This window comes from Bos indicus x Bos taurus, chromosome 4 (assembly GCF_003369695.1).
Source record: "Bos indicus x Bos taurus breed Angus x Brahman F1 hybrid chromosome 4, Bos_hybrid_MaternalHap_v2.0, whole genome shotgun sequence".
Taxonomy (NCBI): Eukaryota; Metazoa; Chordata; class Mammalia; order Artiodactyla; family Bovidae; genus Bos; species Bos indicus x Bos taurus.
The window spans coordinates 50,766,292-50,792,593 of NC_040079.1; the positions used below are offsets into that span (position 1 = coordinate 50,766,292).

The window sequence follows — 26,302 nt, forward strand, 5'->3', positions numbered from 1 at the left end:
CTACGGGAGGGGCACGTGATTCTATCAGCCAATGGCGGAGCCTCCTGAGAAAGTTTGTTGGCTCCTGCAGTGATGGATCACCGTTTCAGTGGCATTTAAATCCCCGGCGCTCCTCAGTCTAGGTGACGCGCAGTCGCCCCCCCAGGCAGCCTGGGCGGCGGCAGCAGCAGCTGCGGCGGCCGCAGGGGCAGAAGCGGAGCGCTAAGGCGAAGGGGAGCAGAGGCTGCTTTCTGCGCGCGCCGACTCCGATCGCCCTCCCCGCTCCGGGAGGTGGGGGCTGGAAGGCATCCCCCGTCACCGCCCCCCTCTCCACCGCGCCCAGAAAGATGAATTGGCAAAAGGTGAGAAGCACGAAGGGCTCCGCGATCTCTCGGGCTGGGAATCAGTGGGGAGGAGGAGCTCGCTGGGCCGCCACCAGCACACTGGCCGAGCCCGGAAAGCCAGGAACTGAAAGGGTCGCTTTCCGGGCTCTTTCCCTTTCGTCCTTTCTATGGTGCCTTGAGAAGGGCCGAGAACGGTGGCGTAGGACATGGTTAGGCCACTAGGTCTCTAAAGTCGGGATGGAGAGGGAAGTACGCAGAGGGCTGGTTCGGAGGAACCCGAGTGGGCGTGGAGGGAACGAGGGCAAGAAAGGAAACTTCCCTTCCTCAAGGAGAGTCCTGAAGCCTCCTTTCCTCCCGCCCCCCGCTCCCCCCGCTACACACACCTCCCCACCCTTTGGCTATTAGTGTGGCAACCGGGAGCTTCTGTAATTCAACGCCTGGGAGAGGGGGTGAGCCTTGGGAGCTAGGCTTGCTGGCCAAGGCTGGGGGTGGCCCGGCTCTTCGCCCTCCCTCTCTCCTCGCTCTCCGCCCCTTTCTCCTCCCCACTTAGCTTTGCTCCGGGAGCCCTACGGGGAGCAACTCCGCCGCTGGATTTTGAGGGGTAGGAGGAGGGGGAAGAGAGATGACGATAGCGGACGTGGCCAGCGTGGGGGCCGGGCCCTGCACTGCAGGCCATCTGCCGGCTCCCTACGAACCAGGAGCCTGCAGGCTCCCACCCGGGTCTCAAAGGGTGAGACCACAGCTCCGGCGAAGTACGATGAACTCCTCTTTCCCACCCCCACCCACCCCCGCAAAGTTTCTTGTTTTCTGGAGGGGGACGTTAGAACTGGTAGAGCTTCTTTTATCTACACCTCCCCCCCATTCAAGTGGGGGTGGGAGCTGGCAGGTGGGAGGGGCGGGGGACAGATGGCTGATGGTGGACGGGACATTCTCTTCTTCCCCAGCAACACCTCCTCCCTTTTGTAACTGACTGTGTAGTTCCTTGTGTAAACCTGCCAGTCTACCCCTAGAGAGACACGTGCAAATCTGAGCGTCATCCCAGGACAGCGTTCCTGATCTCCATCACCTTCCTCTTACCCCGATGCCCACGGGGTCGTTAACTGCTCTTTATTATTAGGCCTCGTGTCAGCCTTTGGCTTGTAGAGAGAAAAGGCCAAAAAGAGGCAAAGAATTGATGCATTCTTAGGTAAAAGAAGTCCAGACATCATACAAGAATTTTGCAGCCAATGCTGTACAGATATTACTCTGACCATGTTCACCACATGGGGATCCAACGGATCAAATTTATCTGATCGTGTGTGGCTTTGGGGTTCCCACTCCCTTCCAGCTTTCCCTCCCCGGTTAAAAGAAGGAAATTTTGCTTGACGCAGGCACATTTCAGAGGCGTTAGCCTTTCAGGTTTCTGTGTTCTGTTCTCCACCTATACAAATTCCCTCCTAATCTGTCTCCTCAAGAGGGAAAACGGACATACATTTGACTGTGGATTCCTTCAGAAGCAAAGGCGCATTTTCCCCTAAACATTTCCTTTTGAAAGGTATTTTCCTGTGACCTGTGACCTATCCCCAATCATAGTTAAGAGGGAGGCCCGAAAAGGTCACTCCTGTCTCCCCCCCGCCCCCCCATTTCAGCACCTAGAGAACCTCATCCTGGAGAAGAGAAAAGGCAAGGAGGCCCTCCTGGAGGTGGCTTCCTTGGGAGTGCCAGGCGTCCAGCCAGGGGGGAGAGAAGGGGCTCTTGGGGGGAAGGAGACAGGACATTAGGGGGTCCAGGCTGGCTTTGCGGACGACCTGCTCTTCCAGCCAAAGCTCGTCGGTAGGTTCTGGCCCTTGCCTCACTCCTGTCCCTTTGTTGGCTTCCTCGGCCCGGGTCTGCACGACCCCCTCCACCGCAGGGCTCACACCACAAAGTCACCCCAGTCTGCAACCTCTCTCCTTCCTCTGCTAGTTCTGGGCCTCTGAGCTCCTCTCTCTCCACCTCTCTTCCTCCCTCCGGGCTTCTTTTCCCCCCTCCGGGCTTCTTTTCCCGGCCTTCGTGGGTGGAATGTTTTTCTTGGGATCACACATAAGCTTTCGCTCGCACACAAGTCCGCTGCACAGCGGCGGGCTACCGACACGCCTCCGCGCACCGCTCGGGGCAGGCAGGCTCCCGCGGCTGAGCCGACTCCGCCCAAGCTGGTCGCCCAGAGCGCCGCTCTCCCCGTGCGGCTCACAAAGGCAGCCTCCTCTGGCCTCGAGCCCGGGGGCTTTCGTAGCGCGGTTCCTTCCCCACCCCCACGAAATCCCAGGGCTCATTCCGCCGGGTAGGAGACCCGAGGTCCGTGGGGCATGTAGGCCAGCACCCCACGACTCGAGCCAAAATCTCTTAAACCACCCGTGAAGACTGGATGAAAGGCGAGCCCGGTCCCTTGCAAGCCGCTTGTTGGGCTCAAAGCGCCTTTCATGGCTGTACTAGAAAGGGAAGGAGCGAGGAAGAGACAAAACGCCGCCGAGGCCTGGAGCTGTTCATGGCATCCGCAGCTCAGCCAAGCTGCTGTTGTTTTAAAAGAGCAATAAAAATGAATTATGACTAAACGCCTTCTAACTTAATGCTTTCGGACGGGGATCCCCGGCAAATACGTAAGAGGATTTTTATTTGTGCATGTGTTCCTGCAATTGATCTCTTTGATGACATTCTCATTCATAGAAAGCGTTTGATTTATGAGTGGAGGATGAATCGCAAACAGCAGCGGCTTAGCCCTGGCCGCGGCCCGGCCGCCTGCTCCGCTCTGCTCCGCTCCGCGCCGAGGGCAGGAGACCTACCCGGGTCCTCACTCGCCTCCGCCGCTGCCAGGATTTAGGGGGCAAAAGGTGGGGGAGGTAGGCAGTAAATCCGTGGAGAAAGATCGCGATTTCCTCATAACTTCCAATCCTTTGCTATTAAGAGCCGGGTTCTTAAATCAACCCACCCCCCACACATGTTGCTTACACTCTGCGTTTTCTCACGGTAAGTAGCCATCAGAACAGAGCTCAGTAAGGGAAAAATAAACATGGGGAGACATAAGAAAGGAGAAAAAAAAAAAACCAGAACAACCCAGCAACATCCCTAGATCACATTTTATTGATATTTCATTTAAAGTGCTTTTTCTCTTTCTCTAGAAACTGGGTTAATCTATAACCTGGGGTGTAGAAACACTCCACTTTAAATCTCATCTTGCTAACTTGACTTCAAAGCTTTAATGATCCATTATTTGCCATGTAAACAGATTTAAGAATGAAATATTGATTTTTCTGACCCTGGGGGGAAAAAAAAAGAATCCTAGAATGACTGAACCAGAGGATTGGAAAGAAGCCTTTCTGAAGTGCATTTTCCAGCTAGTAACCATTGTTTTGTTTTATTTTTGTTTTTCTGTTTTAGACCTGTTTGCCTGGACCCATCAACAGCTGGGAGACTAATCAACCACACTGAAAATGTTTTGGCATTTGTGGGGGAGGGAGTTGGGATGTAGATATTTGAAACAAACATGTATAAATAAATGAATTGTTGATAACTTAGTTATTGACCTGGAGACTGGTAGCTTGTTAAAGAAACTCCATGTTCCTCCTTCCTGGAGTTGGAGGTTTCTGTAGGCACTTTATTTCTCCACTTTCAAAAGCTTGGGCTTGGCCCAACTCAGGCTGCCCAATCCTGTTTCTATTGCCAATTTAAATCTATGGCTTGAACCTCTACGTTGAAAACCTAATCCATTCCCTTAAAAAAAAAAAAAACAAAAACAAAAAGCAAAACACACTTCTCAGAAGCCCTAACCCTTTTCTGGCTTTCCTTATTGTTGCTGTTTCTGTCTGTTGAAGACTTTGAATATGCCCATTCAATAAATATATTAAAATTGGAAAAGAAAGTGGATTGTGACCAGAATTTTATTTACCAAGTTAGACTAAAAGAGGAAAAAGAAACTGTTATGAGCCTTGAGAAAGAAGGGGAGGAAAAAAATAAGAAAGCTACTTATAGCAAAGGAGAATTTATTCTACCAAAAATACGCATGACAATGCACCCTAACGTAATACAAAAATAAAAAGAAAGTGAAGATACAATTATATGATCACTTTCTTGCAGGCCTCATATATTGCTTTCAGGAAATCACATAGAGGGTTGTTGGATTAGATTTAAAACAACTAAAACTCCAAAATAGTCTGGAGAAAAGATGACTCTGAAACTGGGTCAAGGGAATCACTAAACAGAAAAATCTTCCAACATTTAAAAGAGGGAGAGGGTAAGTCAAGAAGAAAATAAAATAAAAATTAGAATAAAGGAAGGCAAAACCACCTGGTCAAAGGGGTCTTTTTTTTTTTTTTTTTTTTTGTGATGCTTTGTTTTGCTTTAATGTTTTTAGTAATTCAGATGCTGCAAGTCAATTGTGGTGAGTGTGTCTGTAAAAAAGTCAAAGCTGTCAGCTGAAATATCTACTGGACTGTCGAGGGAACCCGGCAAACTGGGCGAGACTGCATCTGAAAGCTGCAGGCAGGAATCTGTGGAAAAAACATTAAAGTCCTGCAAAGAGGGGACCTCGAGGGCCTCGGGACTGTCATTGTTTAGGCCAGAGCCACAGTTCTGGCCCATTGTTGACAAGCAGTTAGGAACAGTGGGTGACTGGTGCTGAAAATGTTTCAGATTTTTCTCATTGCTGGTTAAAGGCGAAACTGGGAAACTTTGGGAGTCGCCATTGTGTCCATTGGAAGCCTGCTGCTGAGAGAGGGCATTTTGCTGAAAAGTGTAACCTTCCCTCTCCAGAAGGGCCCCGGAGACGCTGAGGGCTTGCTCAAAGAGCGACTTCTCTTCCTCGTCCTCGTCCACTTTCTCAGAGTCTTCGAGGCTTTTAAATTTTCCTTCGCTGTTTTGGTTCTCCTTGCACTGGGTCTGCCTCTTGTGCTTCATCCTCCGGTTCTGAAACCACACTTTCACTTGTCTCTCAGTCAAGTCCAGCAGCGCTGCAATTTCCACCCTTCGGGGTCTGCAAAGGTACTTGTTGAAATGAAATTCTTTTTCCAGCTCTAAAAGCTGCGTGTTGGTGTAAGCAGTTCTCAGGCGCCGAGAGCCCCCGCCGCTGCCATCGGCGATTTCCAGGGATTCTGAGGAAAGGGAAACCAACAAGAGACACACGCACAGTTGGAGGTGGAGGGGTCCGAGCGGGGTTATTCCACTGGAGAATAAATATAGCAGAAAAGATCAACTGCAACAAAATGGCCGCCCCTGGATGCAGTAAAGCTATTGTGCTGCCCTTCCTGGGAGCCTAGCCTGGGGAGACCCCATCTCTTCCACCTCCATCAGATTCCTGCCTGTAGCTCCCCCCAACCTCTCCATCCGGGAGCAAACTTTATATTAGCCACACCACAATTTATAATTAATGCATCAGCTGCTTAGCTGAGCAAGAGCGATCTATCACTCTTCATTACTGTCAAAAAGCCAAACTCTAGGACAACTAGACAAGAGGAGGTCAGTTCCAACTCAAATAAATCATCCCACATTACACAAGTTAGGGAAAGTTCCCCCACCCCCTTCTTAAAAATATATATATGTCTCATTGTGGATCCCTTGTCTCCACATCAAACCCACTCCTGAGCCCACAGGGGAAGGGAAAGCAGCCAAGCATCTCTCCCTCTCCCCCTTCTCTCCCAGCCCACGCTCCCCTCCCCCATAACCGCTCTCAGGGCAACCCAGAAGGGGAAGAGGGTCCCAGGACCTGGGGCCAAGTCTTTGGACTGACCTTTGTGGCTGAGGCAGGCAGGGCCGGTGGCGGAGGCGGCCGAGGCGGGCGGCAGCACGGTTTTCTTGGCCGCCTTCTTCTCCTTCATCCAGGGGTACTCGGGCGGCTGCAGGGCGCCGGCGGGCACTGGGCTGCCGCGGCTGCCCGCGGGGCTCGGCTTGGGGCGGCCGCCAGCGCCGTGGCGAGGGTGACTGCCCGGGTTCAGGCTGGGAATGGTCTGCTCAAAAGGAGGAGGAATCAGTGTCGAGTGTGAAAGCGTCGAGGTCTTGATTGATGAACTTTGAAATGTATCAGCGACAGGGGGAAAAGATGTCAGGCACTCAGCGAGCGACGGCTGGCTATTGATAAAACCAATCTCTCGCTCAAATTCGTAATTCATGGCCTTCTCCTTGGAGCCCCCTCGGAGAAAAAGTTCCCTCTTCTGGAGGGGTTTGGGGGGGCAAGGCCCAGGAAAAAGGCGAGCGCAGAGGGGGAAAAAAATCTATCATAGAAGATCGCTGCTGGGGTGTTTTTTTTCTAATTCACTGATTACAGCCGTATGGGGACCGCGCTACTATTAAACTATTGAATTCATGGAGACAAGGTTGAAATTGGACCGAATTGGCTGTCACATGATTGCTTCTGCCCAATGACAATTTGGGCTTTAATCAAAAGAAGCCACTGTCTGTTTGATTGATCCAAAAAAGTCGGGAAGGAACGCCTCATTGGGGGCCAGCGAGGCTTTATTTACACTTTTTTCAGGGCAAAAATACATATATGTGGGTGTGGGTTGGGGATGCGTGGCAGTGCGTGAGGGCGAAGGTGCCTGCTTGCCTCCTGATCCACACGGAGGTGGTGTGTGCGCCTGGGAGTGTGTGTGAGTGTGCGAGTGCTGAGCCCCGCTGCCGGTCCCGCCGGCGGCCGCCCTCTGCCTCCCCCGCACACTCCGCGCATTGTTTGGGACTGTCGGGAAGACGCCTCGCACCTCACAAATCATTTAAGCACCTCAGTCTGACGCCTGCAGTCATTAACAAAGTAATCCATTAATCTTCAAAGTTTTGACACCCGAGGGCCACGCATCCCAGCCACACAAGTTCTGCTAAGGCAAGAGGAAGAAGCAAAGGGAGAGGGGAGATGAGACGGAGTAAGGGGCGTCGGGGACAGAAAAAGAGAAGGATTATTTAGGGGGCTCCCCCCTTTTATTTCTCTTTCCCTCCTCCGCTTTTTCTAAAACCAGTTCCTGGATCTCAGAACTGATCTGCCTCTGTTTTCCTTCCCGTCTTTCCCTCTTTTCCTCTTTTTTCCCTCTTCCGTCTTCCTCCTCCCTTTCCCCTCTGTACACCTCTCCTCCCCCCACTTCCCTCAGGCTCTCAACCCCCCCTCCCAAAGCCCAGCTCGTAGTCCGCGCCCCCCGGACCCCGGACCCCGGCCCATTGTTAGCCGGCTTTTCCACGACAGCTTCGCATCTGGCTCCAGCGGGAAGCGGAAAACGGGAGGCGGCTCTCCTGGCTTCCCGACCCTCCTGCGCCATCAACTTTTCAGGAGTGGCTCGAGAAAGATAGAAGCATGTGCCAAGCGAGACAACAACCCCAGATCCATGTGCCCAAATCCCTGTAGCCAGGGCGGCGGCCAGCCAAAGAAATGCCGCCCCGAGCAGGCGCGTGCGGCTCCTGGCATTCTGGGTTTCATACCCGTAGGGCTCGGGTGCGGTAAGTATTTCTGATTTCGAGGAAGTCTGTTGGAAGTTAGCAGCACGGAGGGAGAAAGAGCTTGCTTGTTCTTTTTTTCTTTTTCTTCTCCTTCCCTTCTTCTCATCCTTGTCGCTCTGATGGGGCTTGTTGATTCAGATGCAGTGAGTGCTCCTTGGCAGCCAGAATTGTCTCCTGAACTGTCCTGCTTCTTGGCCACCAGGAATGTTTGCACTCAGGGTCTGTTGGAAACAGCACCGCGGGTGAGAGAGGGCGACCCAAGGAGGAATTATAAAGGTTCTGTTTCTCTGTTCACTGTCTTTTTTTCCAACTCGGAGACTTGAGACCGAGCGCATCTTGGACTGTGCTGGAGGGTTCAAAAGATAACACCTTTAGATACCAAACAATAACTGCAAAAATCCACCAAGGCAGCAAAAGGGAAGGAGGCTGAGAGAGCAATCTGAAGGTATCTCTTTTCCCCCACACCGAGGATGATGATTCGCTTTTGCTTCTTTGAAATGGACCAAGTGATCAGACTCCCCCTGGCCGGCAGGCATCAGTGGCAGGAAAATAAATCATTCTGATGGCCAGGGAGAGAGAGATTGTTGGGGGAGAAAAATCTACGTAGAAAACAAGAAAGGCTGACCAAGCCACAAGGACAGGACTCCATCTCTGAGGCTGGCATCAAAGAGGGCTTGGGTTGGAAATTAGATAGAAAGTGGCCTCCGTCATTGACTAGCCCAGAGCAATGCCTTACAGATAGAGAAGGTATTTTGGAAAATGTGAGGTTTTTTCAGTTTTCTTGCTTTTATTCCAAACAAAGCTCTGAAGGAAGTCTGGGTGCGATCAATCTTGCTCACCAAAAGCCTTGACAGCTTCTGGCCCTTAAGAACACATTTCAGCTTCGAGCTCTTTCCAAGATCAAATGTGGCCGAGCAAAGAGGAGAGCAGGAAACGCAAGTAAACAAGGAAAACTAGTCTTTTTAAAGATATTTTTGGCAGCAGATTTAGAGGGCTGCTTTTAGGAAAGGTGCTTTGCGGACTTTGGGATGGTGACTTTTGGCATTTGCTTTTACCAGAAAATATTGAGGAGTTTAAGGGGAGGGGGAGTGTGGAGAGGAAGCAACGCTGCCCCCATATCGCTGAGGCTTTGTCAGGGGCTGCGTGGGTGAGAGCTTTCTGCTCGCCTCAGCGGCCTTAATTCAAATACCATCTGGAAGAACCACCCCCCCCCCCAGTTTTTTTTAACCACTCAACATTGAAATCTTCCCCAAATCTATTTAACTCAGGAGATATTTTAATACATATTTCTTTTTAATATCTAGAAAACGGGGGTTGAGATTGATATTTTTTCTCTGAAAGTCAAAATGAATGTCTTGACTGGCAAGATATGGGAAATCATATTGGAATCTCACTTTAAAAATCTGCCCTGAAGGAAGGTGGACACCTCCAAACCAGTTCTTCCTCAGCTAAAGGGTAGATTTTAGAAACTATAAATAGTGGTATCCCTGAAAGATTTTTTTCTTTCTGGATGGGTAGCTTTCTCTCTCTCTCTGCCTTCTCTTTCTCCCCTCCCCCCACTGTCCTGTATTCTCCCAGGTAATTTTACACACTTCTCTAAAATTATTACTTAACAGAAGACTCCCTTGTCTGCTCAGCCTACTGTATTCATATATGAACAAGCAAAAGGGTGGAAGCTACAGTCCTAACTGGAGAAAAGGCTGGTTTTCCAACTTTGCATTTCTGAGTTGCGCCATATTTCAGCAGGGATGTTGGAGTTGGGTAGAGAGCAAAATCTACTTTTTCCACATCCTAAACTCTTTTGAAAAGAAAAAAATAAAATAAATATAGCAGGAGCTCCAGGACAGATTTGGGGGAAGCACTTCTAGCAGTGAAACATCCAGCGCTTTACAGCTGCCTGGCTTTGCATCTTCCCAGTCTTTTTCTTTTCTTTTTTTAGACTTCAGGAGGTTCCCTAAAAGCAGCTCCTCCAGGCCCAGTAGGTACCCCTAAAATGGCCCCATTGCCTGTTTTGAAAGCTCATCTTCAGGAGTTTCTTAGGGGAAAGATAGAGGCCATGATGATGTATATTTTGGATTGCAAACAAAATGGCGACATTTCCCATCTCTGCCTCTGAAAGATACAATCCAGGGAGATGGGGGTTATATTTCTCACATCAGATGCTCCTGATACCCAGACACAGGTGGTTCCTCACTTTCTGCTTTGGAGGGGGCAGTTGCTGATGGGGATGCAGTTCTGAGGTTTGCGTTTTCTGATTTTGGTTTCTTCTCTGAGCAATTCTTTAATCTGAAGATGAAAGTATTTCCCTTTCCTGTGCCTGCCTTTGCCTCTGCCAGCCAGTCAGTAGGCAGCCCTCCTTAAATCCAGCAATAGAAATATAATGTTTAGCTCCTGTAGCATCAAATAAAATAAGTACTTGTAAAACTGCATTTTTATTAGAAAGATACCAATCTCCTCTCTCTCTCCCCCTCCCCCTGGGCCATAAAAGGAAAACAGGGAGGGAAGAAGGAGAGGAAATAAATCCAGAGAATGCCAAATCCTATATTCCGGGAAGAAGCCAATGCTAGGACTCAAACAGTCTATGGAAGGACTTGAGGAGGCTCCTCGGAGTTCAGCCGTTCTTTTGCTGGAGTCGTGGGTGAACCATAGTCTCTTTCGAACCGCCCCACTCCCAGGGGCGATTTTAGCTGTGATTCTTTCCTCTTGGAGCGGTAGGGAACAGCGAAGCATCCGCGGACGTTGGGTTGCTCCTAGAAAATGCATCCTCAGCGCAGCCGGTGATTCCCCGAGTTAAGGCATTGGCTGGTCCGCTTTGATCCGAGAAAGATCTTGGAGAAGACAGCCCTACCTTACTCCCTGGCGGGGCTGCCGGGTCACCTGTGCGCCCCCCTCCGCGTCTCAGCGGGGTCGCCTTTGTTCCTTCCGCACTCAGCACTCCGCCGCCTCTGCGCCCGCGGCTGGCCACGGTGGCAGCTGGGAAACGGGCAGCCCAGCGGGCTGGCAGCTCGGCGTTTCCAGAGCGGCCGCCGCCAGAAGCTCCGGCTGCCTTCCCCGAGAATTCGCCGCGCTCCCGGGCGAGCCGCTTGGCCAGGCCTCACGCCGGAGCTGGAGGGCTGCCGCGGCCTGCTCCTCCAATTCGCCTCCGCCTGGACTCCATGCAGACCCTTCTCTTTGGCCAAAGAATCTCTTCTGAACACGGATATTATTCAGAATAAACTTTATTTTTTTTGTTTTGTTTCTCAGAATGTGAGCAGCAAGGAATGTAGAACTTTCAAAACAAATCTAGCATTTTTCGCGTTTACAGATTTTTTTTTTTTCAGTTTCGCCGGATGTTACAAACCTAAATCACTGTTTTCAAAAGCTGGATCCTCTCTGGTATTATTGCATCATTACCATCTTTATAAAGGAATTATATTTCCCTTTCGAATAAAATTTTTTTCTATGTATGCCAATACACCATTGAACAAAAGGCCCAAGAAACCTTCTGAACAATCAGGGTACAGAATTTCTTTAATATAAATACAGACGGATGGGGATAAATAATATTTAAAACTTATTCAATGCTTGCAAAAAAAATATAAATAAATCTGACTTCACCAGCATACACACACGGAAAGACGTACACTTAGTCATCCTTGTACAGGGAGCCCCTGTCTCAAAGCGCCTTTGATTTTTTCTCGCTCTTTACAAGAAGTGCAATAAAAAAAAAAAAACTAAAAATTAATTGCTTCCCCTCGGGAGCCATAATGTACGAACAAATTCACATTGAACAACTCGGCTAGAAAATTTGTTCATATACCCTGTTTCTGATCAAAGAGTGGAGAAGGTAAAGGGTGCGAGGCCAACGGCCCAGCGAGGGGCGGGAGCAGATACATATCGCTACTGATACCAACAGCCATTCCAGCAACCAAGATTGCTACGTCACATAAACCATAAAAACGTGTTACCAAAGAAAACAAAACGGGTCGGGGGAGAGCAGGGCGGGTGGAGAAGAGAGGAAAGGGAGGTGCAGAAAGAACCTTAAAACAAAAAAAGCAAATGAAGAAAGATGGGCGGGGGGGAGGGGGGGGGGACTCTCCTGGCGCGCAGCCCCAAGCCCACCATCACAGATGGGTGAGCTTGGGGGCTTCCTGAATTCTTCCCTGAGAAGGATGGTGGGCGGTAAGGTCCGTGTAGGTTGGATGCGGTTCCCCTGGCCCGGGCCCATGATGGTGACCGCTACCCAGTGGCCCAGCACCCCCGTAGTCCATGGCAGCCGAGGCTGTGTGGGGCAGGTGAGTTAGGCCAAAGAGGGGCGGGCCAGAGTTGCTCATGGGCTCCACGTAGCTGCCCCCTACAAAGACGGGGCTTCCCTGTAAGTGTGGAGTCCCATAGCTGCCGTTGCCCTGCAGGCCATGCGCGTGTGGATCATAGTCAGGTGTGCCCCCCGCGCCCGCGCCTGCCGCCGTGTAGCGTTTCTGTGGAGGCGGCGGTGCGCAGCTGGGCAGGGGCGCAGGGTAGGAGGCGGGGGGTAACCCATAGGCGCCCTGAGGGGGCTTGGAGAAAGGCGGGGGCGACTGGGGCTCGTATGGGACGCTGTTAACCAGCGAATGCATAGAGTTCAGATAACTGCCAGGGCCGGGGGGCACGGGACTGCGACTTGGGGACTGACCCCCTGATGACGTCAGCATGCCCTTGCCCTTCTGATCCTTCTTGTATTTCATGCGTCGATTCTGGAACCAGATCTTGATCTGGCGTTCAGTGAGGTTCAGCAGGTTGGCCATCTCCACCCTGCGCGGCCGGCACAGGTAGCGGTTGAAGTGAAATTCCTTCTCTAGTTCCACCAGCTGCGCGCTTGTGTAGGCCGTGCGCGCCCTCTTGGATGATGCCTGCCCAGGTGGGCTCTTGTCACCTGCGCAGCTCTCCCCTGCGAGATCAGAGGAGAGAGGAAGAGTGGCATCAGGGGCTGCCCCGCCCAGCCCCTGACCTAGCCAGGCCCCTCCTTCCTCCAGGCCCCAAAGATCCCTCCATCTATCAGGGCCCAGAAAGAGGAAGAAGGACGTAGGTACTATTTTCTGTCCTGGTAGGGAAACAGTGTCAGCAGTTTCTCACTGACTAAAGCTGCAAGTCATAAGCCTCTCCAAGGGGGCAAGGAACAGAAAAGCAGAACGCCCTGTTTGCATTCCTACACTGTGTTTCCCTTCTGGAGCTATTCAGTTTCTGGTTCATCTCCTGATCCTTTGCCCTATCAGACTACAAGCTCTGCGTGGGCAGGTCTCATTCTGTTTATTCCCTTTACAGTAACTGGAATGTGGGGCACCTAATATACACTCAATAAACCTTCCCTCCATCACTATCTCACTGAAGGATTGGACAGTTGCCTCCACTGGCCTCTTATTTACTCTGTCCAGTAAAGAGGACTGGAGTGGAAGCTCCAATCTGGAAGGCTTTCTCTGGCCAAAGAAGGAGATCCCATTGAAAAGAAATCCCGTTTCTGGTGGGGAGGCCCAGGCATCTGGTGCTGGATGCCATTAATTAGGGTTCTTCATGTCACCAAGCAGCATGCCCCAGCTATGCCCACTAATCCTGACCCTCCTTTTCTCCCTGCTCCCCACCCACCCCCCCTCCCCCTGCCCTGCCCCATTCCTGGCTCCGGATGGCTCCAGATGCTCAGGTTCAGAACAGAGCTCTAGCAACTGGAGAAGGCAGTGGCATAGGAAACCAAGATGCTGGGAAGCACAAGACCCAGAGCCTGTCCTGGAATCTGGTTCCAGGAGGACCATGTGGTTCCCATTAAGATGACAAGGCTGAATCCCCTCCCCCAGGAAATCCCTGGCGACCTTCATTGTACTAAGTCTGAGCAGGGCCTTCCCAGAGGTAAGGCAGCCACTCCATCTGCTGGAGCAAAAATTAAAAATAGGTTCTGATTATAGGCAGACCATTGATTCTGACTTGGAGGCCTGCTTTTATTCTGCCACATTTCCTTGTGGGGTAGGTACCACCGTTTCATTAGAAATAAGGAGCTGTGCTAAAAAGAGAAACAGTGGTGCCCATGTCTGTTCTGCCCAAAGGTCCTAACTCTACAAGCAGGTATTCCAAAGTCACTAGGGCCCACTTGTTCTTAGATCCAGAAAGACTCATCAAGTCTCCCTCTAGGGTTTCCCAGGCACACAGAGTCCAATCATTTCCCTAGTTGCAAAGACTCTGGAAACCTTTGAGGGTTGGGGGAAGGAGGAGCAGTGAATTCTGGAAATATTCCAGTGCTCCCAGACCCCGCTGGCTGTGGCTGGAGGTGGTTTGGGGGGCTGGAAGCCAGGATGGAGGGCCCTCTTGCGCAAGGCACCTCTTTACCTGAGCTGGAGCCGCTGGTTTTCTGCTTTGTGTTTTGCCGAGACTCTTTCATCCAGGGGAAGATTTGTTTGGCCACGGTGGGCGAGTTGAGGAGGGGGCTCTTGGCTGCACTGGCGGGGGTGGGGTTGCTGCTGCCATTCTGAGGTGGGGAGACTGAAGAGGGGGGCGGGGGCGCGGCAGGGGTGGGTGCAGGGGGCTGCGGCGGGGCTGGAGGCTGCGGTGGGGCAGGGGGCGCAGCCTGAGGTGGCGGTGGGGCCAGGGGCGGCTCGCCAAGAACCGGAGGCTGGCTGGGCGGACCGCTCAGGGTGCGCAGACAGGCCTCGCTCAGCTCGTGCGCCTTGGGGTGGCTCCCGGCATTTGCAGGCGACTGGAGTGAACAGGCGGGTCGGTGGTACTCGCCATCGGCGCCCAACGCTGTGGATGCCGGGTACGGCTGCTGATTGGCATTATAACCGAACCCGTTGGCTGCCTGGTAAGGGTAGCCACCGTAGATCGCCGAACTGTCGTAGTAGGTCGCTTTTTGCATCGCGTTGTTTCACGATCTTGATCGCACGCTCTGACAGAGGCTTGACACCCGTGAGGGCGCACATTGGCACGCCCCCGCGGTCACGTGACGCTCCGCAGCCAATGGCCGCCCCGCGCAGACCTGGGGGGCGAGAATCGCAGCGCCGTGAGGGCTCCGCGCAAATCCATCTTACTCTCAATAGCTAAGTGACATGAAAGCCATAAAAGAAAAAGTGGTCAGCAATATTTAGCAGCACGACTTGGCCCCGGGCGCAGAGAGCCGCGCTATAAAAAGCCGCTGGAATTTACTGGCAGCTACAAATATTTGCTTAACTTGCGTCTGGAGTTGGGGGGTTTTCCAGGGAGAGAGGAGGAGAGAAAGAGGTCGGGAAGCCGGGGCTGGAGTTCAAAAGGAGAAAGGCCTGATGGGCTAGAAAAGAACAGGATTCGAATCCCTTATTTTCCAGGGAAGAAGAAACTTGGGGTCTCCCCTCCTTGCATTCCTCCCTTCTGGAGATCATGGGGAGGGGCAAAGGAGAGTTTGGGTCACCAACGTTTCCTCCAGTATTTTCTTTAAGATTAATATATGCCAAAAGAACCCATGACACGGGGTGACTTCCCATCCAGGCCCTTCTTGGACCTTTCAGCACCCAAGAGAGGTACGCACAATATCTTTTCAGGCAATAGCCCGACTGGACCCTTGTTGATTTCAGAAGCTGAGCTTGTTAGACAGTTAATCTACCCTTGTGTAAGGATATGACCCACCTCCTCCTAATGAGACCTCTGTGGTCAAGAAGGGGAGAGAAAACGGTGGCTGGAACATTCCGGGTGGGAAAAGACAGACAACAAGACCCTCTCCAAAAAGTAAAACTCAAATCTTGAACAGTTCTTTACTCCTCCCTCTCCCTATTTCTCAGGCAGGTCCCAGCAAGCCACTCCCACCTCTTTCCCCCTGTTACAGAAGTCCCCAGACCCTCCTGCCTTGGACTTTCTGAGGTCCTGTTATTCAGGACAACTATCAAATTCTACCTGTTAAAACATGATGGATTAGAGAAAAAAAAAAAAACATCAGGAACCTGAAAAACCAGTGTCATCTCCATGACCACCGCTTGAACTCTCCTTCCAACTTAACGATAATAGGTTCTGTCTTAGAAACTGCTATGTAATTTGATGTATGGGGGTCATTTGGCTCCGGACGAGGGATGGAAGCACAAGCCATAAAATCCTGCCAGAGTTCTCTGATCTTTGTGTGCTGTTATTGTTGTTATGTGCTACTTGGCCTATTTACCTGCTTCAGAAATACAAAGTAAAGGACAAACCTGGAAAGCTAAAAAGCAACTGAAAGCCTTCTTAATCCCTTTTCATTTAGAAAGCATGTTGTAAAAGTGAAATCTGTTTTATGTTTTCACCTTTGCATGGTCAACCTCTAGCTCTCAGCTCAGAAAACTTTCATGTGAGTTCATATAGTCACCCCCACCACCACCACGCAATCAGAATGTTAGTCTCTGACCATTTAAGAAAATTACAATAACAAATTCATGAAGAAAAGGGTTTACACTTCATACCTCAACTATGTGTATTTGTGCCCTGGAGTTATTAAAGATTTCCAGAAATAGCAGACCCTTTGTTAACTAGAAAAAAATTAGTGTAATAAGCATCTACCAGTGAATGATTATAATTTTGGTTTTAATAATAGACTCTTTTGGATTTCATTATTAAACCAACAATCTGACCACCATCTGGAAAACAGGCACAATTAATTTTCCAGAACCAAAATTAAAAATTACAGCATCCCTTATCCGGAGTTATTGTATGTGATCTTGAGCCTGTACGGTTTCTCTTTTGGAAATAGATAGGAAGCTACAGATCCCATGATCAAAAGTAAATAAAGGATAAAATAAAATTTAAAACAGAATAGCAATTTAATGTCTCTGTTTCCTGTTCTTTCACTGAAAATAGTTCCAATTACATTTGGCAGTGTTAATGTCTGCCATTATAAATTTTTAAGATACTGGGCTTGTATCTTTGTAAAATAAAACGTCAGGTTAAGAAAATTACTCCAGACACTTGAACAGAAAGATATTAGATAAAACAAAATTAAGCTGATCTTGAACATGCAATATTTCAAGTGACTTGCTAATCCATTATCAGAGGCTACACCCGCCTGCGGCTTACTTAAGTCTTTTCATCAAGTTATGCATTGCCTTGTAAAATAATTTAAAATACCTTTAAACCTCTAAGAGCAAACAACAAACTCCATAATCTCAAAATGTGAACTCACCCACCAAAGCCCTTCCTATTGTTTGAGGCCCACCTTGGGGCCCACACAATCCACAAACCTCCTCTCTACCCCAACCCAGCCCCCAAAGTTTGCAACCTGGTAAAGAAGTTGGAGATTTGCCAGCCAGGAAACTTTGCTTGGCACCCCCAAGCAAAGGTTGGGGATGGGAGGAGATTCCTCTGAAAAGCTCCGTTTCTGGAGAATAACCCCCAGGTGCAAGAACTGAAACAGAGTTGAGGCTAAACTGACTGCAGGAAGCAAGCCCTATTGTCTCTCTGGAAGATCTGCCCAAATTCAACCTCCTTCCTTCAGACACCGCTCTCTTTTTCCACTCCCGCCCCTTCCTCGGCCTGCCCTCACCCCGAGTTCAAACGGGAAAGGCGGGTAAGAGATCCCGCGTCCCCTCGCCCACCCCTTCCTCTCCTTCCTAACCCCGAAAAGTTCAGGCTGGGCTTGGGAGAGGGAAGAGGTGGGGGCGGGGATGGGAAAGCGGCCTGAACTCGAAGTGTAAGGGTATCAGTCACTGCCGGGAAGGAAGCTCCGGCTTGTGAACTCTTCTTGAACCGAGATTTAAGTCTGCAGCCATAAATCACCGAGACGTAAACTCCACCATTCAGCGCTGAGAGCGGCCGGTTGGAGCCCTGCTTACCTTAACTTCTGACGAGCTCGGGCTCGGGCGCAGGCTCGGGCTCCGGCCCCCGGCCCGGCTCGGCGGCCCGGCCGGGTCCCCTCGGCGCGGGATGGGCACCGACCCTCAGCATCGGCCGAGACGGCGGGCGGGAGGGAGACCCTGAGGCCCGGACGTCGCGGTGCAGAGCTTGGCCGCCTCGCTGCTCCGGCACGGCTAGCCCAGGGCGGACTGGGGCGGCTCGGACCCCCCCTCCCACCCACCCCACCCACCCTCCCCTCCCCCACACCCCCGCCCCCTGCCCTTCCCGAGGGCAGCAGCCGCGGCCCGGAGATAAGCGCTAGCGCGGCGCGGGGCTCTGCCTGGGCTAGTGGCACCGACTTGGGTATGTTTCTTATGAATATTACACGCGGAGCAGCGTCTGGTCGGGGGGTGCGGTGGGGGTGCTGGGGGCGGGCGGGAAGGGAGGCCGAGGCGGCCGGGTTGGGGGGGAGGACGCCGCCGGCGTGGGGGATGGGGCGGAGGCGAGCGAGAGGGGGAGCTCGGCGGCAGCGGGGGGGGGGGAGGGCAGTCTCCCCCCAACCCCCAACGCCCTCCCTCTCCCCGCTCCTAAGCGTCACTAAAGTCCAGGAAAATTATGCTAATGAGGACAAACGGCTCTCACAAAGGGGCTCTCTTCCTGGGCTCTATTTCTTTGGAATCCGTTTGAGAAACTACCTTACCCCATGCTCTGAACATTTCCAGTTGCGGGGCAGAGAACCAGGAGAAGCGAGTTCCCCAGACTTTGGGCAGTTTACCTCACCTGCCACCCCCAAGCTGAGAACCTCAAAGCCAGTCTCTAGGGGCTGGGACAGGGCCTCCTTTCTTGGGAGTCCTCCCCCAGAGCCAACTGGGCTTTCTGGTTATATTTTTTCAGGTGGAAATCCTTGAAATCCTGGCGGCCGGGAGGGAGGTAGCCTGGGGGAGATACGGTTTGTCCAGGCAGTAAAACGGGCCGCTCTGGGCTCAGGTACACACAAAGGTGTTAGAATTCTAGGTGTCCAACCCTTCTGTACCCATTTCACAGTACAAACACGCGGCTCACTCTCGGGCTAAGACACCTCTGACCCCAATAGGAAACCGCGTCTATATTTTCTGCCCTAATTAGTGGCAGATAGGGACGCTGAGCAGAGGAAAGGCCCAATATGCCCAGCGATTTTGCCAAAACTTTAAGGAGGATAGTCTTTCTCCCTCCTAATGCCTCCCTCAACTTTCCAGATTCGGAAGTGAACTCTGTCAGGATATGTGTGTGGCAAAAGAGAAATGGAGCATTCGTGCAATTCCAAGGTGTCAACGGCCGGTCCTTCTCAAAGGAAGGTGTTAAAAATATAAGTAGTATGTTTAAACTGTCAGGGAGCCAAAGTGTCACCTTAGAGCAAAAACAAAGCCAAGGGAAAAGGGAGAAATCAAAAAGCACTCCGGGCCAGGGTGGCCTCATGCATACCAATGGTTTTTGTCATTTATGGCTGGGCAAGATTTATGACTCGGCGCCCCAAAGCTGTAAACAGAGCACAAAACAGCAAACACTTGCTCCTTATGGCATACTGCTGCAGCGCGACTTGAAAGGGGGAGCGAGGCAGCGTAGGAGGCAAGAGCCGGCCGCAAAAATCCGCTCGGCGGCATTTTCTCTTCAAACCGGCTGGGTCGGATGTAGCATTTGAAGAAAGAAGGCGTGGGTCAATAATCAACCCGCACTTTCTCCTCCAAACTGCTGACGCGACTCGCCGCCTTCTCAGCTAAGCCAGCTGCCGGGAAGGCCCGCTCTCCGTGAGAACCTGCCAGGGGAGGGGACGGCCCGGGGCGCCGAGGTGAGGGCTGGGGGACCCGGGACGCATACCTTTCCGCCGGCGCCCAGAGAGGCCGGGAGCCGCCGAGCAGGGAGCCCAGGGAAAGATAGGGCGGGAGCTTGGGCCAGGACCTCCTCTGGGCAGCGGGCAGAAGTGGGGCTCGGACCTCAAGACTAGGGTCTGGCGACCTGGCACGCAGATTGCTGGGGCCCAGGCCTCTCTGCTAAAATCCAAAGGACTGATCTTTGGAGCCAGATGGGTGAATTGATTAAAAATAATAATGTATAATAGCTGAAGGATTTTTGTTTGTTACTGCTTTTTTAAAAGGAAAATATCGCCTGTCGATTTCAGCCCCTACCCAAGCGCCCTAAGTAAATCCCGCAGCCATTCACCCGGCTCCACCAAAACCACTGAGGTTCTCTCTGGGGAGAGGACCCCTTGGCTCCCCCAGTACTCTTAAGCCCTGTTCCCTGCCCCCATCTCTCACCCATGAAGACTAGAAGAAAACATATTTTCAGCACTAGAAGAGTGTCTGGAACATCAGAAGTGCCCTGGTGCCTTTCTATCCTTTACAGAAGTATCTTTATGAACTTATCTGTGAGAGCCTGTGGGTGTCTGTGCAGCCAGGGAGGAAGGTGGGGAATAACTGTTGGCTACAAAAGGCACAGAAATCCCAGGTTGGGGAAGAAAATCAATGAGGAAATAAGCTTGCTTCTGAGGGTGAGGTTGGCATTTTGAGGGTAAAGGGGGAGACTAGCCTTTATTTTTTTAATGGCTATAGTTCAGCTATGATGGAGTGGCTTTGGCTCTTTCCATGTGGGAAAAACCAACCAGTTCTCTATAAATACCTCTACTGGCTTCTGTCTGTGTACACTTTTATACAGAACCAGCTCGGTAGTCCATCCTTAGATATTTATTCCACTTGCTGGCACTGAAGCGACAATAAAAAGATGCATTTAACAAACCTCTATTCCTTCTCTCATTCTTTCTAGTGAAACTATATTATTTATGAGTCTTTAACTGGGTCAAAAATGCGCCAGAACTGGGTCATAAATCATATGAAATGCTGACAAGTAATTGAACAGCAATTAAAGCTTACATTTTATTTCCAAGGGGTGTTTTAGAGCACTTGAAACGGCCTCAGTTAAACACGGTTAGTGCCTGGGCCAGTAGCGGGGAGGGCTGAAGCAGCCCTTCTGTCTGGGGAAGTAAATCTCACTCAAGTAGGGGAAATCTGATTTGATTTCTTTTTTTTTTTTTCCCCCAGTGCGGAAAGTTTTGGGGTTTTTTTGTTTGTTTGTTTGTTTTTAAGTCAGGACACAGATCCGATTCCCAGCTCCTTTGTAGGCATCCCTTTTCTCTGCTCCAAGAACTTCAGCAGAGGAAAGTGAAATTTCCCTCACCTTTTTAGGGAGTTTCCATCCTTCCTATGGGGTCCCTAAAGCCCAATTAGCTCGGGCTTTCCCAGTAATTTGGAAGCTATTTAACTCTCATCTGCCCCCATTCTGACTACAGCACCGCTCCTGGGACTCTGAAGATGTCTGCCTCTGCTTTCTGCAGACTTTGCTTTCAGACTTCCCTCCAGCCCAGGGCACACCGGCCAGTTCTCCAACTCTCCTAGCCGGCTGGGGGTGAAACAGGGGGCGCCCCAGCCTTGTGTCTTACGAAGCTCAGCTAGCTCCAGCTCCCTCCTTTCTCTGTCTCCTGAATGTTAGAACAACAGAGCTTCTGGGCATTCAGCATGCTTGCCCCCAGCCCAAGCCTCTCCTAGATTTGAGCTGTCCTTCTCCACCCCTGTTCAGGCAAAGGGTACTCGGGCAAACAATGGCTAGTCCTCAGGGTCTGGCTCCTTCAGTCTGGCAAGTGGGAAAGCGTGTGCAACCACCTAACACTGAACAAAGTGGCCCGAAGCATCATCAATAAAATGGCAGCGCATCTGGACACTCATTGATTTCTCTCCCCCAGCTGCTCTGGCTGTCCAGGTCAGCCTTCACCCTCCATCCTAGCCAGCAAACACGGCTAAACGGAGCAATTCCCCTTCTCCTTCACTCAGCCCCCACCCTCTCCAGGCAGTTCCATCCAGCAAGCTGTGAGCTGCGCTCGGGCCACCTTGGCTGGAGCCGGCAGTGCTCCAACACTCGCATCCGCCAGGGGCTCAGCTTCTGGGACTCAATTCCCGCTGCAGTGGACAAAGCCACTCGAGTGTTGGAGGCCACCAGGCCCACCTAGTAGCCCCCAAATGCTCTTTCCTTTACACCCCCCAACACTTGCCAGGGAATTAAATGCAGTCTGAGGCGCCACTGGGGATCTTTCAAATGCTTTCGATTCTAAGGAAGAAACAAAGGAAGAGAGGCGCTGAGGGTCCTGTCCATGAACCAGGGTCTCCTCGCCTGACCTTTGTCTCTCTCACAGCCATAACTCACTCCAGATATGAACAATCAACAGAAATACCTTAAAATAAATTCCATTCTCCCGGTGTGGCCTGGAGTCCCATCGGCTAGCTCGCCCAGAACCGCTCCATGAGCGCTGAAAACTGCAACCCGCTAGGAGAGCACTCTCCGGAGAAGGGGAAGAAGGAGGAGGTGGGTGCGTGGGGGTGGGGGAAAGCTCTCGCTCTGTAGAGAATCTAGAAAACGTAATCACAGGCAAAGCCCGTCTGGGTCTCCGCTCCAAATGCCACAATAATGCGCTGTATTATGTGCTCACGTGGTCATACGTCAACTTAAATCCTTTTATTTGAAATAGGGAATCACTGAAGGAACTACGTTTCCAATCAGAACATTTAGCTTTCAGGGAGGTGAACTGGGGGACCTTGACCAGCAATGGGGAAGTTTTATCCAGGACAGTAGGACACTGGGGCATCTCCCCCCATCCCAACACTCATCACACAAGGCCACTTAGCTCCACTTACATTTCTGTACACATGAGTCAGCACAAGGGAAGAGCAATTCTGTCCCCATTCTCACAGTCTGAAGAACTTTCCTTATAGTCTCCCACTTACACACAAGCTGAACCCAAAACACCCAAGCACTCCAGTCTCCCCTGGCCAACTGGCCAGTATATCAAAAGGCAAAAGGTGCTGGCCCTGTTTCCAGAAGAAAACCCAGTACTAACTGGCCTCTTCAGTGGACTCCCTAATGGCCTGCCATTGTATGGAGTTTGCTCACACCCACACCATACACCACAGTCACTGGAGAAACCCAAAAGGCCCATAATTACCTGACAAAAGGCCGAAGCACCTCCTCCAAGTCCAGCTGGTTTTGATAGGAGCCCCCTACAAGAGAGATGCTTGGCTCTAGAGTGGTGGGTCAGGGTTGCAAAATCTGGAGGGACCAAGTGTCCAGGCCAAATCTGCACTTACACATTTCCTTAGTGCATAGCTGAGTGATACATGAAATTACAGGCTTCTAATGATGAAAAATGTAAGGGGAAATGATCTAATTGTCGCTGCAAGAGAGGGGAAAAAAAAAAGAACCAATGTTTGCTGGCATCCCTTGAAATAACCTACAAGACAACCTAAGACCCTTTCTGCAGACAAGTGTGTCCACTCTCCTCAAAGACAACTCTGTGTCCACCATCAGAAACTGAACGGGACCAACTCTGCTCATGAGGAACCTGGCATTCCCCCTCCTCATCCCACTCCAACTCCTGCCTTCTGCTTGGGGGCTCTGTCCACTGACTTCAACAGTTCACGTTTTCAGAAGCCATCTAAAAACTCCCTCTTTTCAGGTCTTTGTTTCTAACTTGGGGAATGCTCTGAGGTGGTAAGATCCTCATGCCATATTCTTTTGTTCCTTGAGAGTGGGTCTTCAGCTGGCTATGACTCTCTAAGCATGAGGGCTCACTTGTAGCAGCTGCAGAAAGCTGTGCATGGTTCTTTCCCTCCCCTTCTCCCCTGCAGAGGGACAGAAGGCGCCTGGTGAGAAAATAAGGCCCTCAGCAGAGGCCTGGTCATGGGGGTGTCCAAATGAGAAGGGCAATAAAAAAGGAGGAGGCCTAATTCCTTGGAAGTAAGTCCCGGCCTAAGCTGGATAAAGTTCTGTCTATGGGATAGCTAGGAGAGAACCCCTATGTGAACCTTCCCAGCTCTGACCTAAGTCACAGGCTACAAAGTGAGAACCCAAATCGAAAACCAGCTTCTCTCAGGTTTGGGGGGTAGGGGTCAGGCCCAAAGGCTCTTTTCAAAAGCACTCTCTGGTTTCCCAAGGACTCAGACAACTAATACACTGGCCTCTGCTCCCCTTACCCCATCCATCCATATAATTTCACCCTGAGCTCTCCAGATAGCCTGGCAAACTCCCTTCCTTGCCAACTAAAGTTTCTGCATAGGCTTCAACTCAAAAATGAGAAGAGGCCCCCTTTAGAACTCTCAGAGCAGTCTGGAGCAAACCGAAATTCCGAGGCGATAAATCAATGAGAGAAGTCTTTGGTCCTGCTTCAGAGAAATGCCTTAACGCCAGAAAGGCCCAGCAGCATCTCAGCTTCAGCTAGGAGCCTCTATACCTCTATTAACAGCCCAGTTAATGCTTCAACTGCTGTTTAACAATTAACATTAACGACTTGGAGTGGGATGGGGTGATTGGGTGGGATGTGAAGGGAAAAATCTGAACAAGTCAAAGGAAGTTTCACTTTTGAAGTGAAAATGGCTTCCCTAAGAGAGATCTTGGTCTGGCCAAGCCCCCAGGGAACCAGCAGCTGAGAGTCCTCCTTCACCACTCTGAAACCCACTTTCCTGAAGCAAGGCTATGGGCCTTTTATGGTTCCGTTTTGTTCCAGAGAACAAGAATAGAGATGCTCAAGTATCTAGGCGCAGGTTGGGAAACCCAGCTGCCAGTTCCCCCTTTACTGACTCCTCCACTCAACCTGGCCAGGGCTCGGACACAAGCCCTAGATCCATGCAATGGAGCCAAAATAGCACAAAGTTGTCTTAGAAGGAGCAAGTGACCAAGGATACAGAGCTTTAGTCAATATTTGCAAGGCTGTTGGCAGATTAGCTATATCTGTATTCAAACACTGTAATCTGATTTCTCCGTCAAAAATACACTTAACATTTTTCTCCCTTTACTTAACTGTAGTGGTTTTTTCTATTCAGTGTCAGGTAAGGCCCTTAGCCCACTGTGTGTGTGGGGGGGGGGGGGGAGGTTGGGGGGGCAGGTTATAGATCATTATTTAACATGAGATATTTCCTGTGGGTGCAACTACAGTACAAATGGGCTCCAAGTTCTCTTGGATGTGTATTATCATTTTATACCCCTGGCCACAGACCTCTGCAACTGTTTACACATGCGGTGGTTCTGTTATGTTCTGAAATGCAAATCCTAAGTACATCTGAGTTACAAATTCCTGAAATGCTCTATCTATACTTGGGATAAATAAACATACAGTAGCTGAGAAAGTACCAGCTTTACTATTACTCTGTTTACTTCCTATCTGATAAAGTAATAATTGTATCCAGAACACCTTATCAGCCCTAGAGCATCAGTGAATAGTGTTTCAATTAATTAACAACCTGATATCTATTGTAGGAGCAGATTTTAGGGAAGACTGAGGCCTAGGGAATAGAAGATTTTAAAAAAACTCAGCAAACTTTTAAAAATAAATAATTCCTAAAAGAACAAAGCAAATCCACTCCTTCATCCCACGCTTTTGAAAGCTATTCCAGCGGCCCCTCCCCCAAATAGGCACGAAATTTATGGATCTTTTACAAGGTAATAAACCACAGTAACTACCTCCCTGCATCCCAAACTAAGAGAACAAATTAAGCCAGAACTTGGAAAGAATTTTAAAGAGTTTTCTCTTGTTCTAAATAGGAAAAGAAAACGACGAGACACAGAAAACCCGTGCTTTTCCCACAGGAAGATCAGTGGATCAGTCCGGCTAAAGAAACCGAGAAGCCCAGCTGCCAACGATGGTCTACACATTTGAAATACAGCAACTTCCCTCTTGCCAAGGAAAGGCAAGACGATAGGAGAAACTACAAGGCGTCGAGGCACGTTTTCTGCGCGCAGACCTGAAGCTGACCACAACGGCTGAACTCCCAGGCTCCGCAGGCGCCGTGAACAGTCCACAAGGAGAGCGGCCCACGCGGCTACCGCCGCGCCCGTGGCCTCTACTAGTAGGCTTTGGCCCTGCTGTTCCGTGGAGCGGTTCGGTTCGTCTGAGGCATGCCCGAAGAAACACACACGCCCTTCTGAGCCCCCCACTCGCCCCCGCCCCCGACGAACACACATCTTTGGTTTCTGCAACCGCCCCTCCTGCACGAAGCCGGTCTGGGGTAGAGCTTTGTCGCCGAAGCCCTCGCTGGCAGGGCGCGCAGCTGAGGGGAACTCCTCAGAAGTTATATATTGACCAGCACCTCTTTCAATACTGACCAGCTAGCTGCAAGGGGTGGCAGCTGCCAGGGAAAGTAAACTTCTTCACCGGTGCGAGGGCCGGCGCGGTGAAGAGTTGGGACGCAGCGCTTACCTCGAAAGATGTCCAAAGCTGAAGCCGAGAGTGTCTCTAGCTCCGGGCGCTCAGGGACTCCCCGTTTCCGGCATCCGGCGGCTCTGCGGACAAACAAACAGCAGAGGGTGAAGGGCGGCCGCGGAAGAAAGGACTTGGAGGAGCAGAGTTGGAGGCGCCGGCGATGCGGGTGCCCGGGTAGCCCCCGGGGTGACGCGGACTCGGAAGAGTCGCCAGGACACTCGCCCATGTGGCGCACTCATTGCTCGAAAGGTTCCGGTCTACAAATGGCCTGAAGGTGGTGATTTATTTTTGTAAAATAAATACATACTCCATCTCCGCACCCACACTTTTTTTTTTTCTTTCTTTCTTTTTATGGCGGGGGTGGGGGGTGGGGGGCGGGGGTGCCGGCGGAGGAAGACGGGAAGGTGGAAGAGGCTTTCTGTTGGTGCCCTCCCTCTGCTGCAAGAGCTGCTCTCGCACCTCAACTTGGGAGTGTGAATGCACGCTTTATTTTCTTCTGCTAACAAAGGGAAGCCTT

At 51.0% G+C, this 26,302-nt stretch overlaps 2 protein-coding genes and 1 long non-coding RNA gene across 7 annotated transcripts in view; 1 reads left to right on the plus strand and 2 right to left on the minus strand.

Annotated features, from left to right (window-relative positions):
• The first annotated feature begins 135 nt into the window (after positions 1 to 135).
• LOC113891394 lies at positions 136 to 4,066 on the plus strand. Its single transcript, XR_003510751.1, has 2 exons — positions 136 to 341; positions 3,717 to 4,066. It is a non-coding gene; the product is annotated as an uncharacterized LOC113891394 (long non-coding RNA).
• A 132-nt stretch (positions 4,067 to 4,198) lies between these two features.
• On the minus strand, positions 4,199 to 7,273 carry HOXA2 (homeobox A2). The gene is made up of 2 exons (XM_027539381.1): positions 6,061 to 7,273; positions 4,199 to 5,425 (listed from the first exon to the last, which is right to left on the minus strand). Exons 1-2 carry the CDS (start codon positions 6,437 to 6,439, stop codon positions 4,686 to 4,688), a joined length of 1,119 nt encoding a protein of 372 aa, XP_027395182.1. The 5' UTR covers positions 6,440 to 7,273; the 3' UTR covers positions 4,199 to 4,685.
• A 3,675-nt stretch (positions 7,274 to 10,948) lies between these two features.
• HOXA3 (homeobox A3) overlaps positions 10,949 to 26,302 on the minus strand; it is a 44,647-nt gene continuing 29,293 nt past the window's right edge. For 2 of the 5 annotated variants that reach the window (XM_027539387.1, XM_027539384.1), the window contains 3 exons: positions 25,783 to 25,865; positions 14,079 to 14,724; positions 10,949 to 12,654 (listed from right to left, as the gene is read on the minus strand). In XM_027539387.1, the coding sequence (XP_027395188.1) occupies positions 11,852 to 12,654; positions 14,079 to 14,604 (1,329 nt within the window). In that variant the 5' untranslated portion in view covers positions 14,605 to 14,724; positions 25,783 to 25,865 and the 3' untranslated portion in view covers positions 10,949 to 11,851. The other 3 variants (XM_027539386.1, XM_027539389.1, XM_027539388.1) reach the window with 3 other exon arrangements.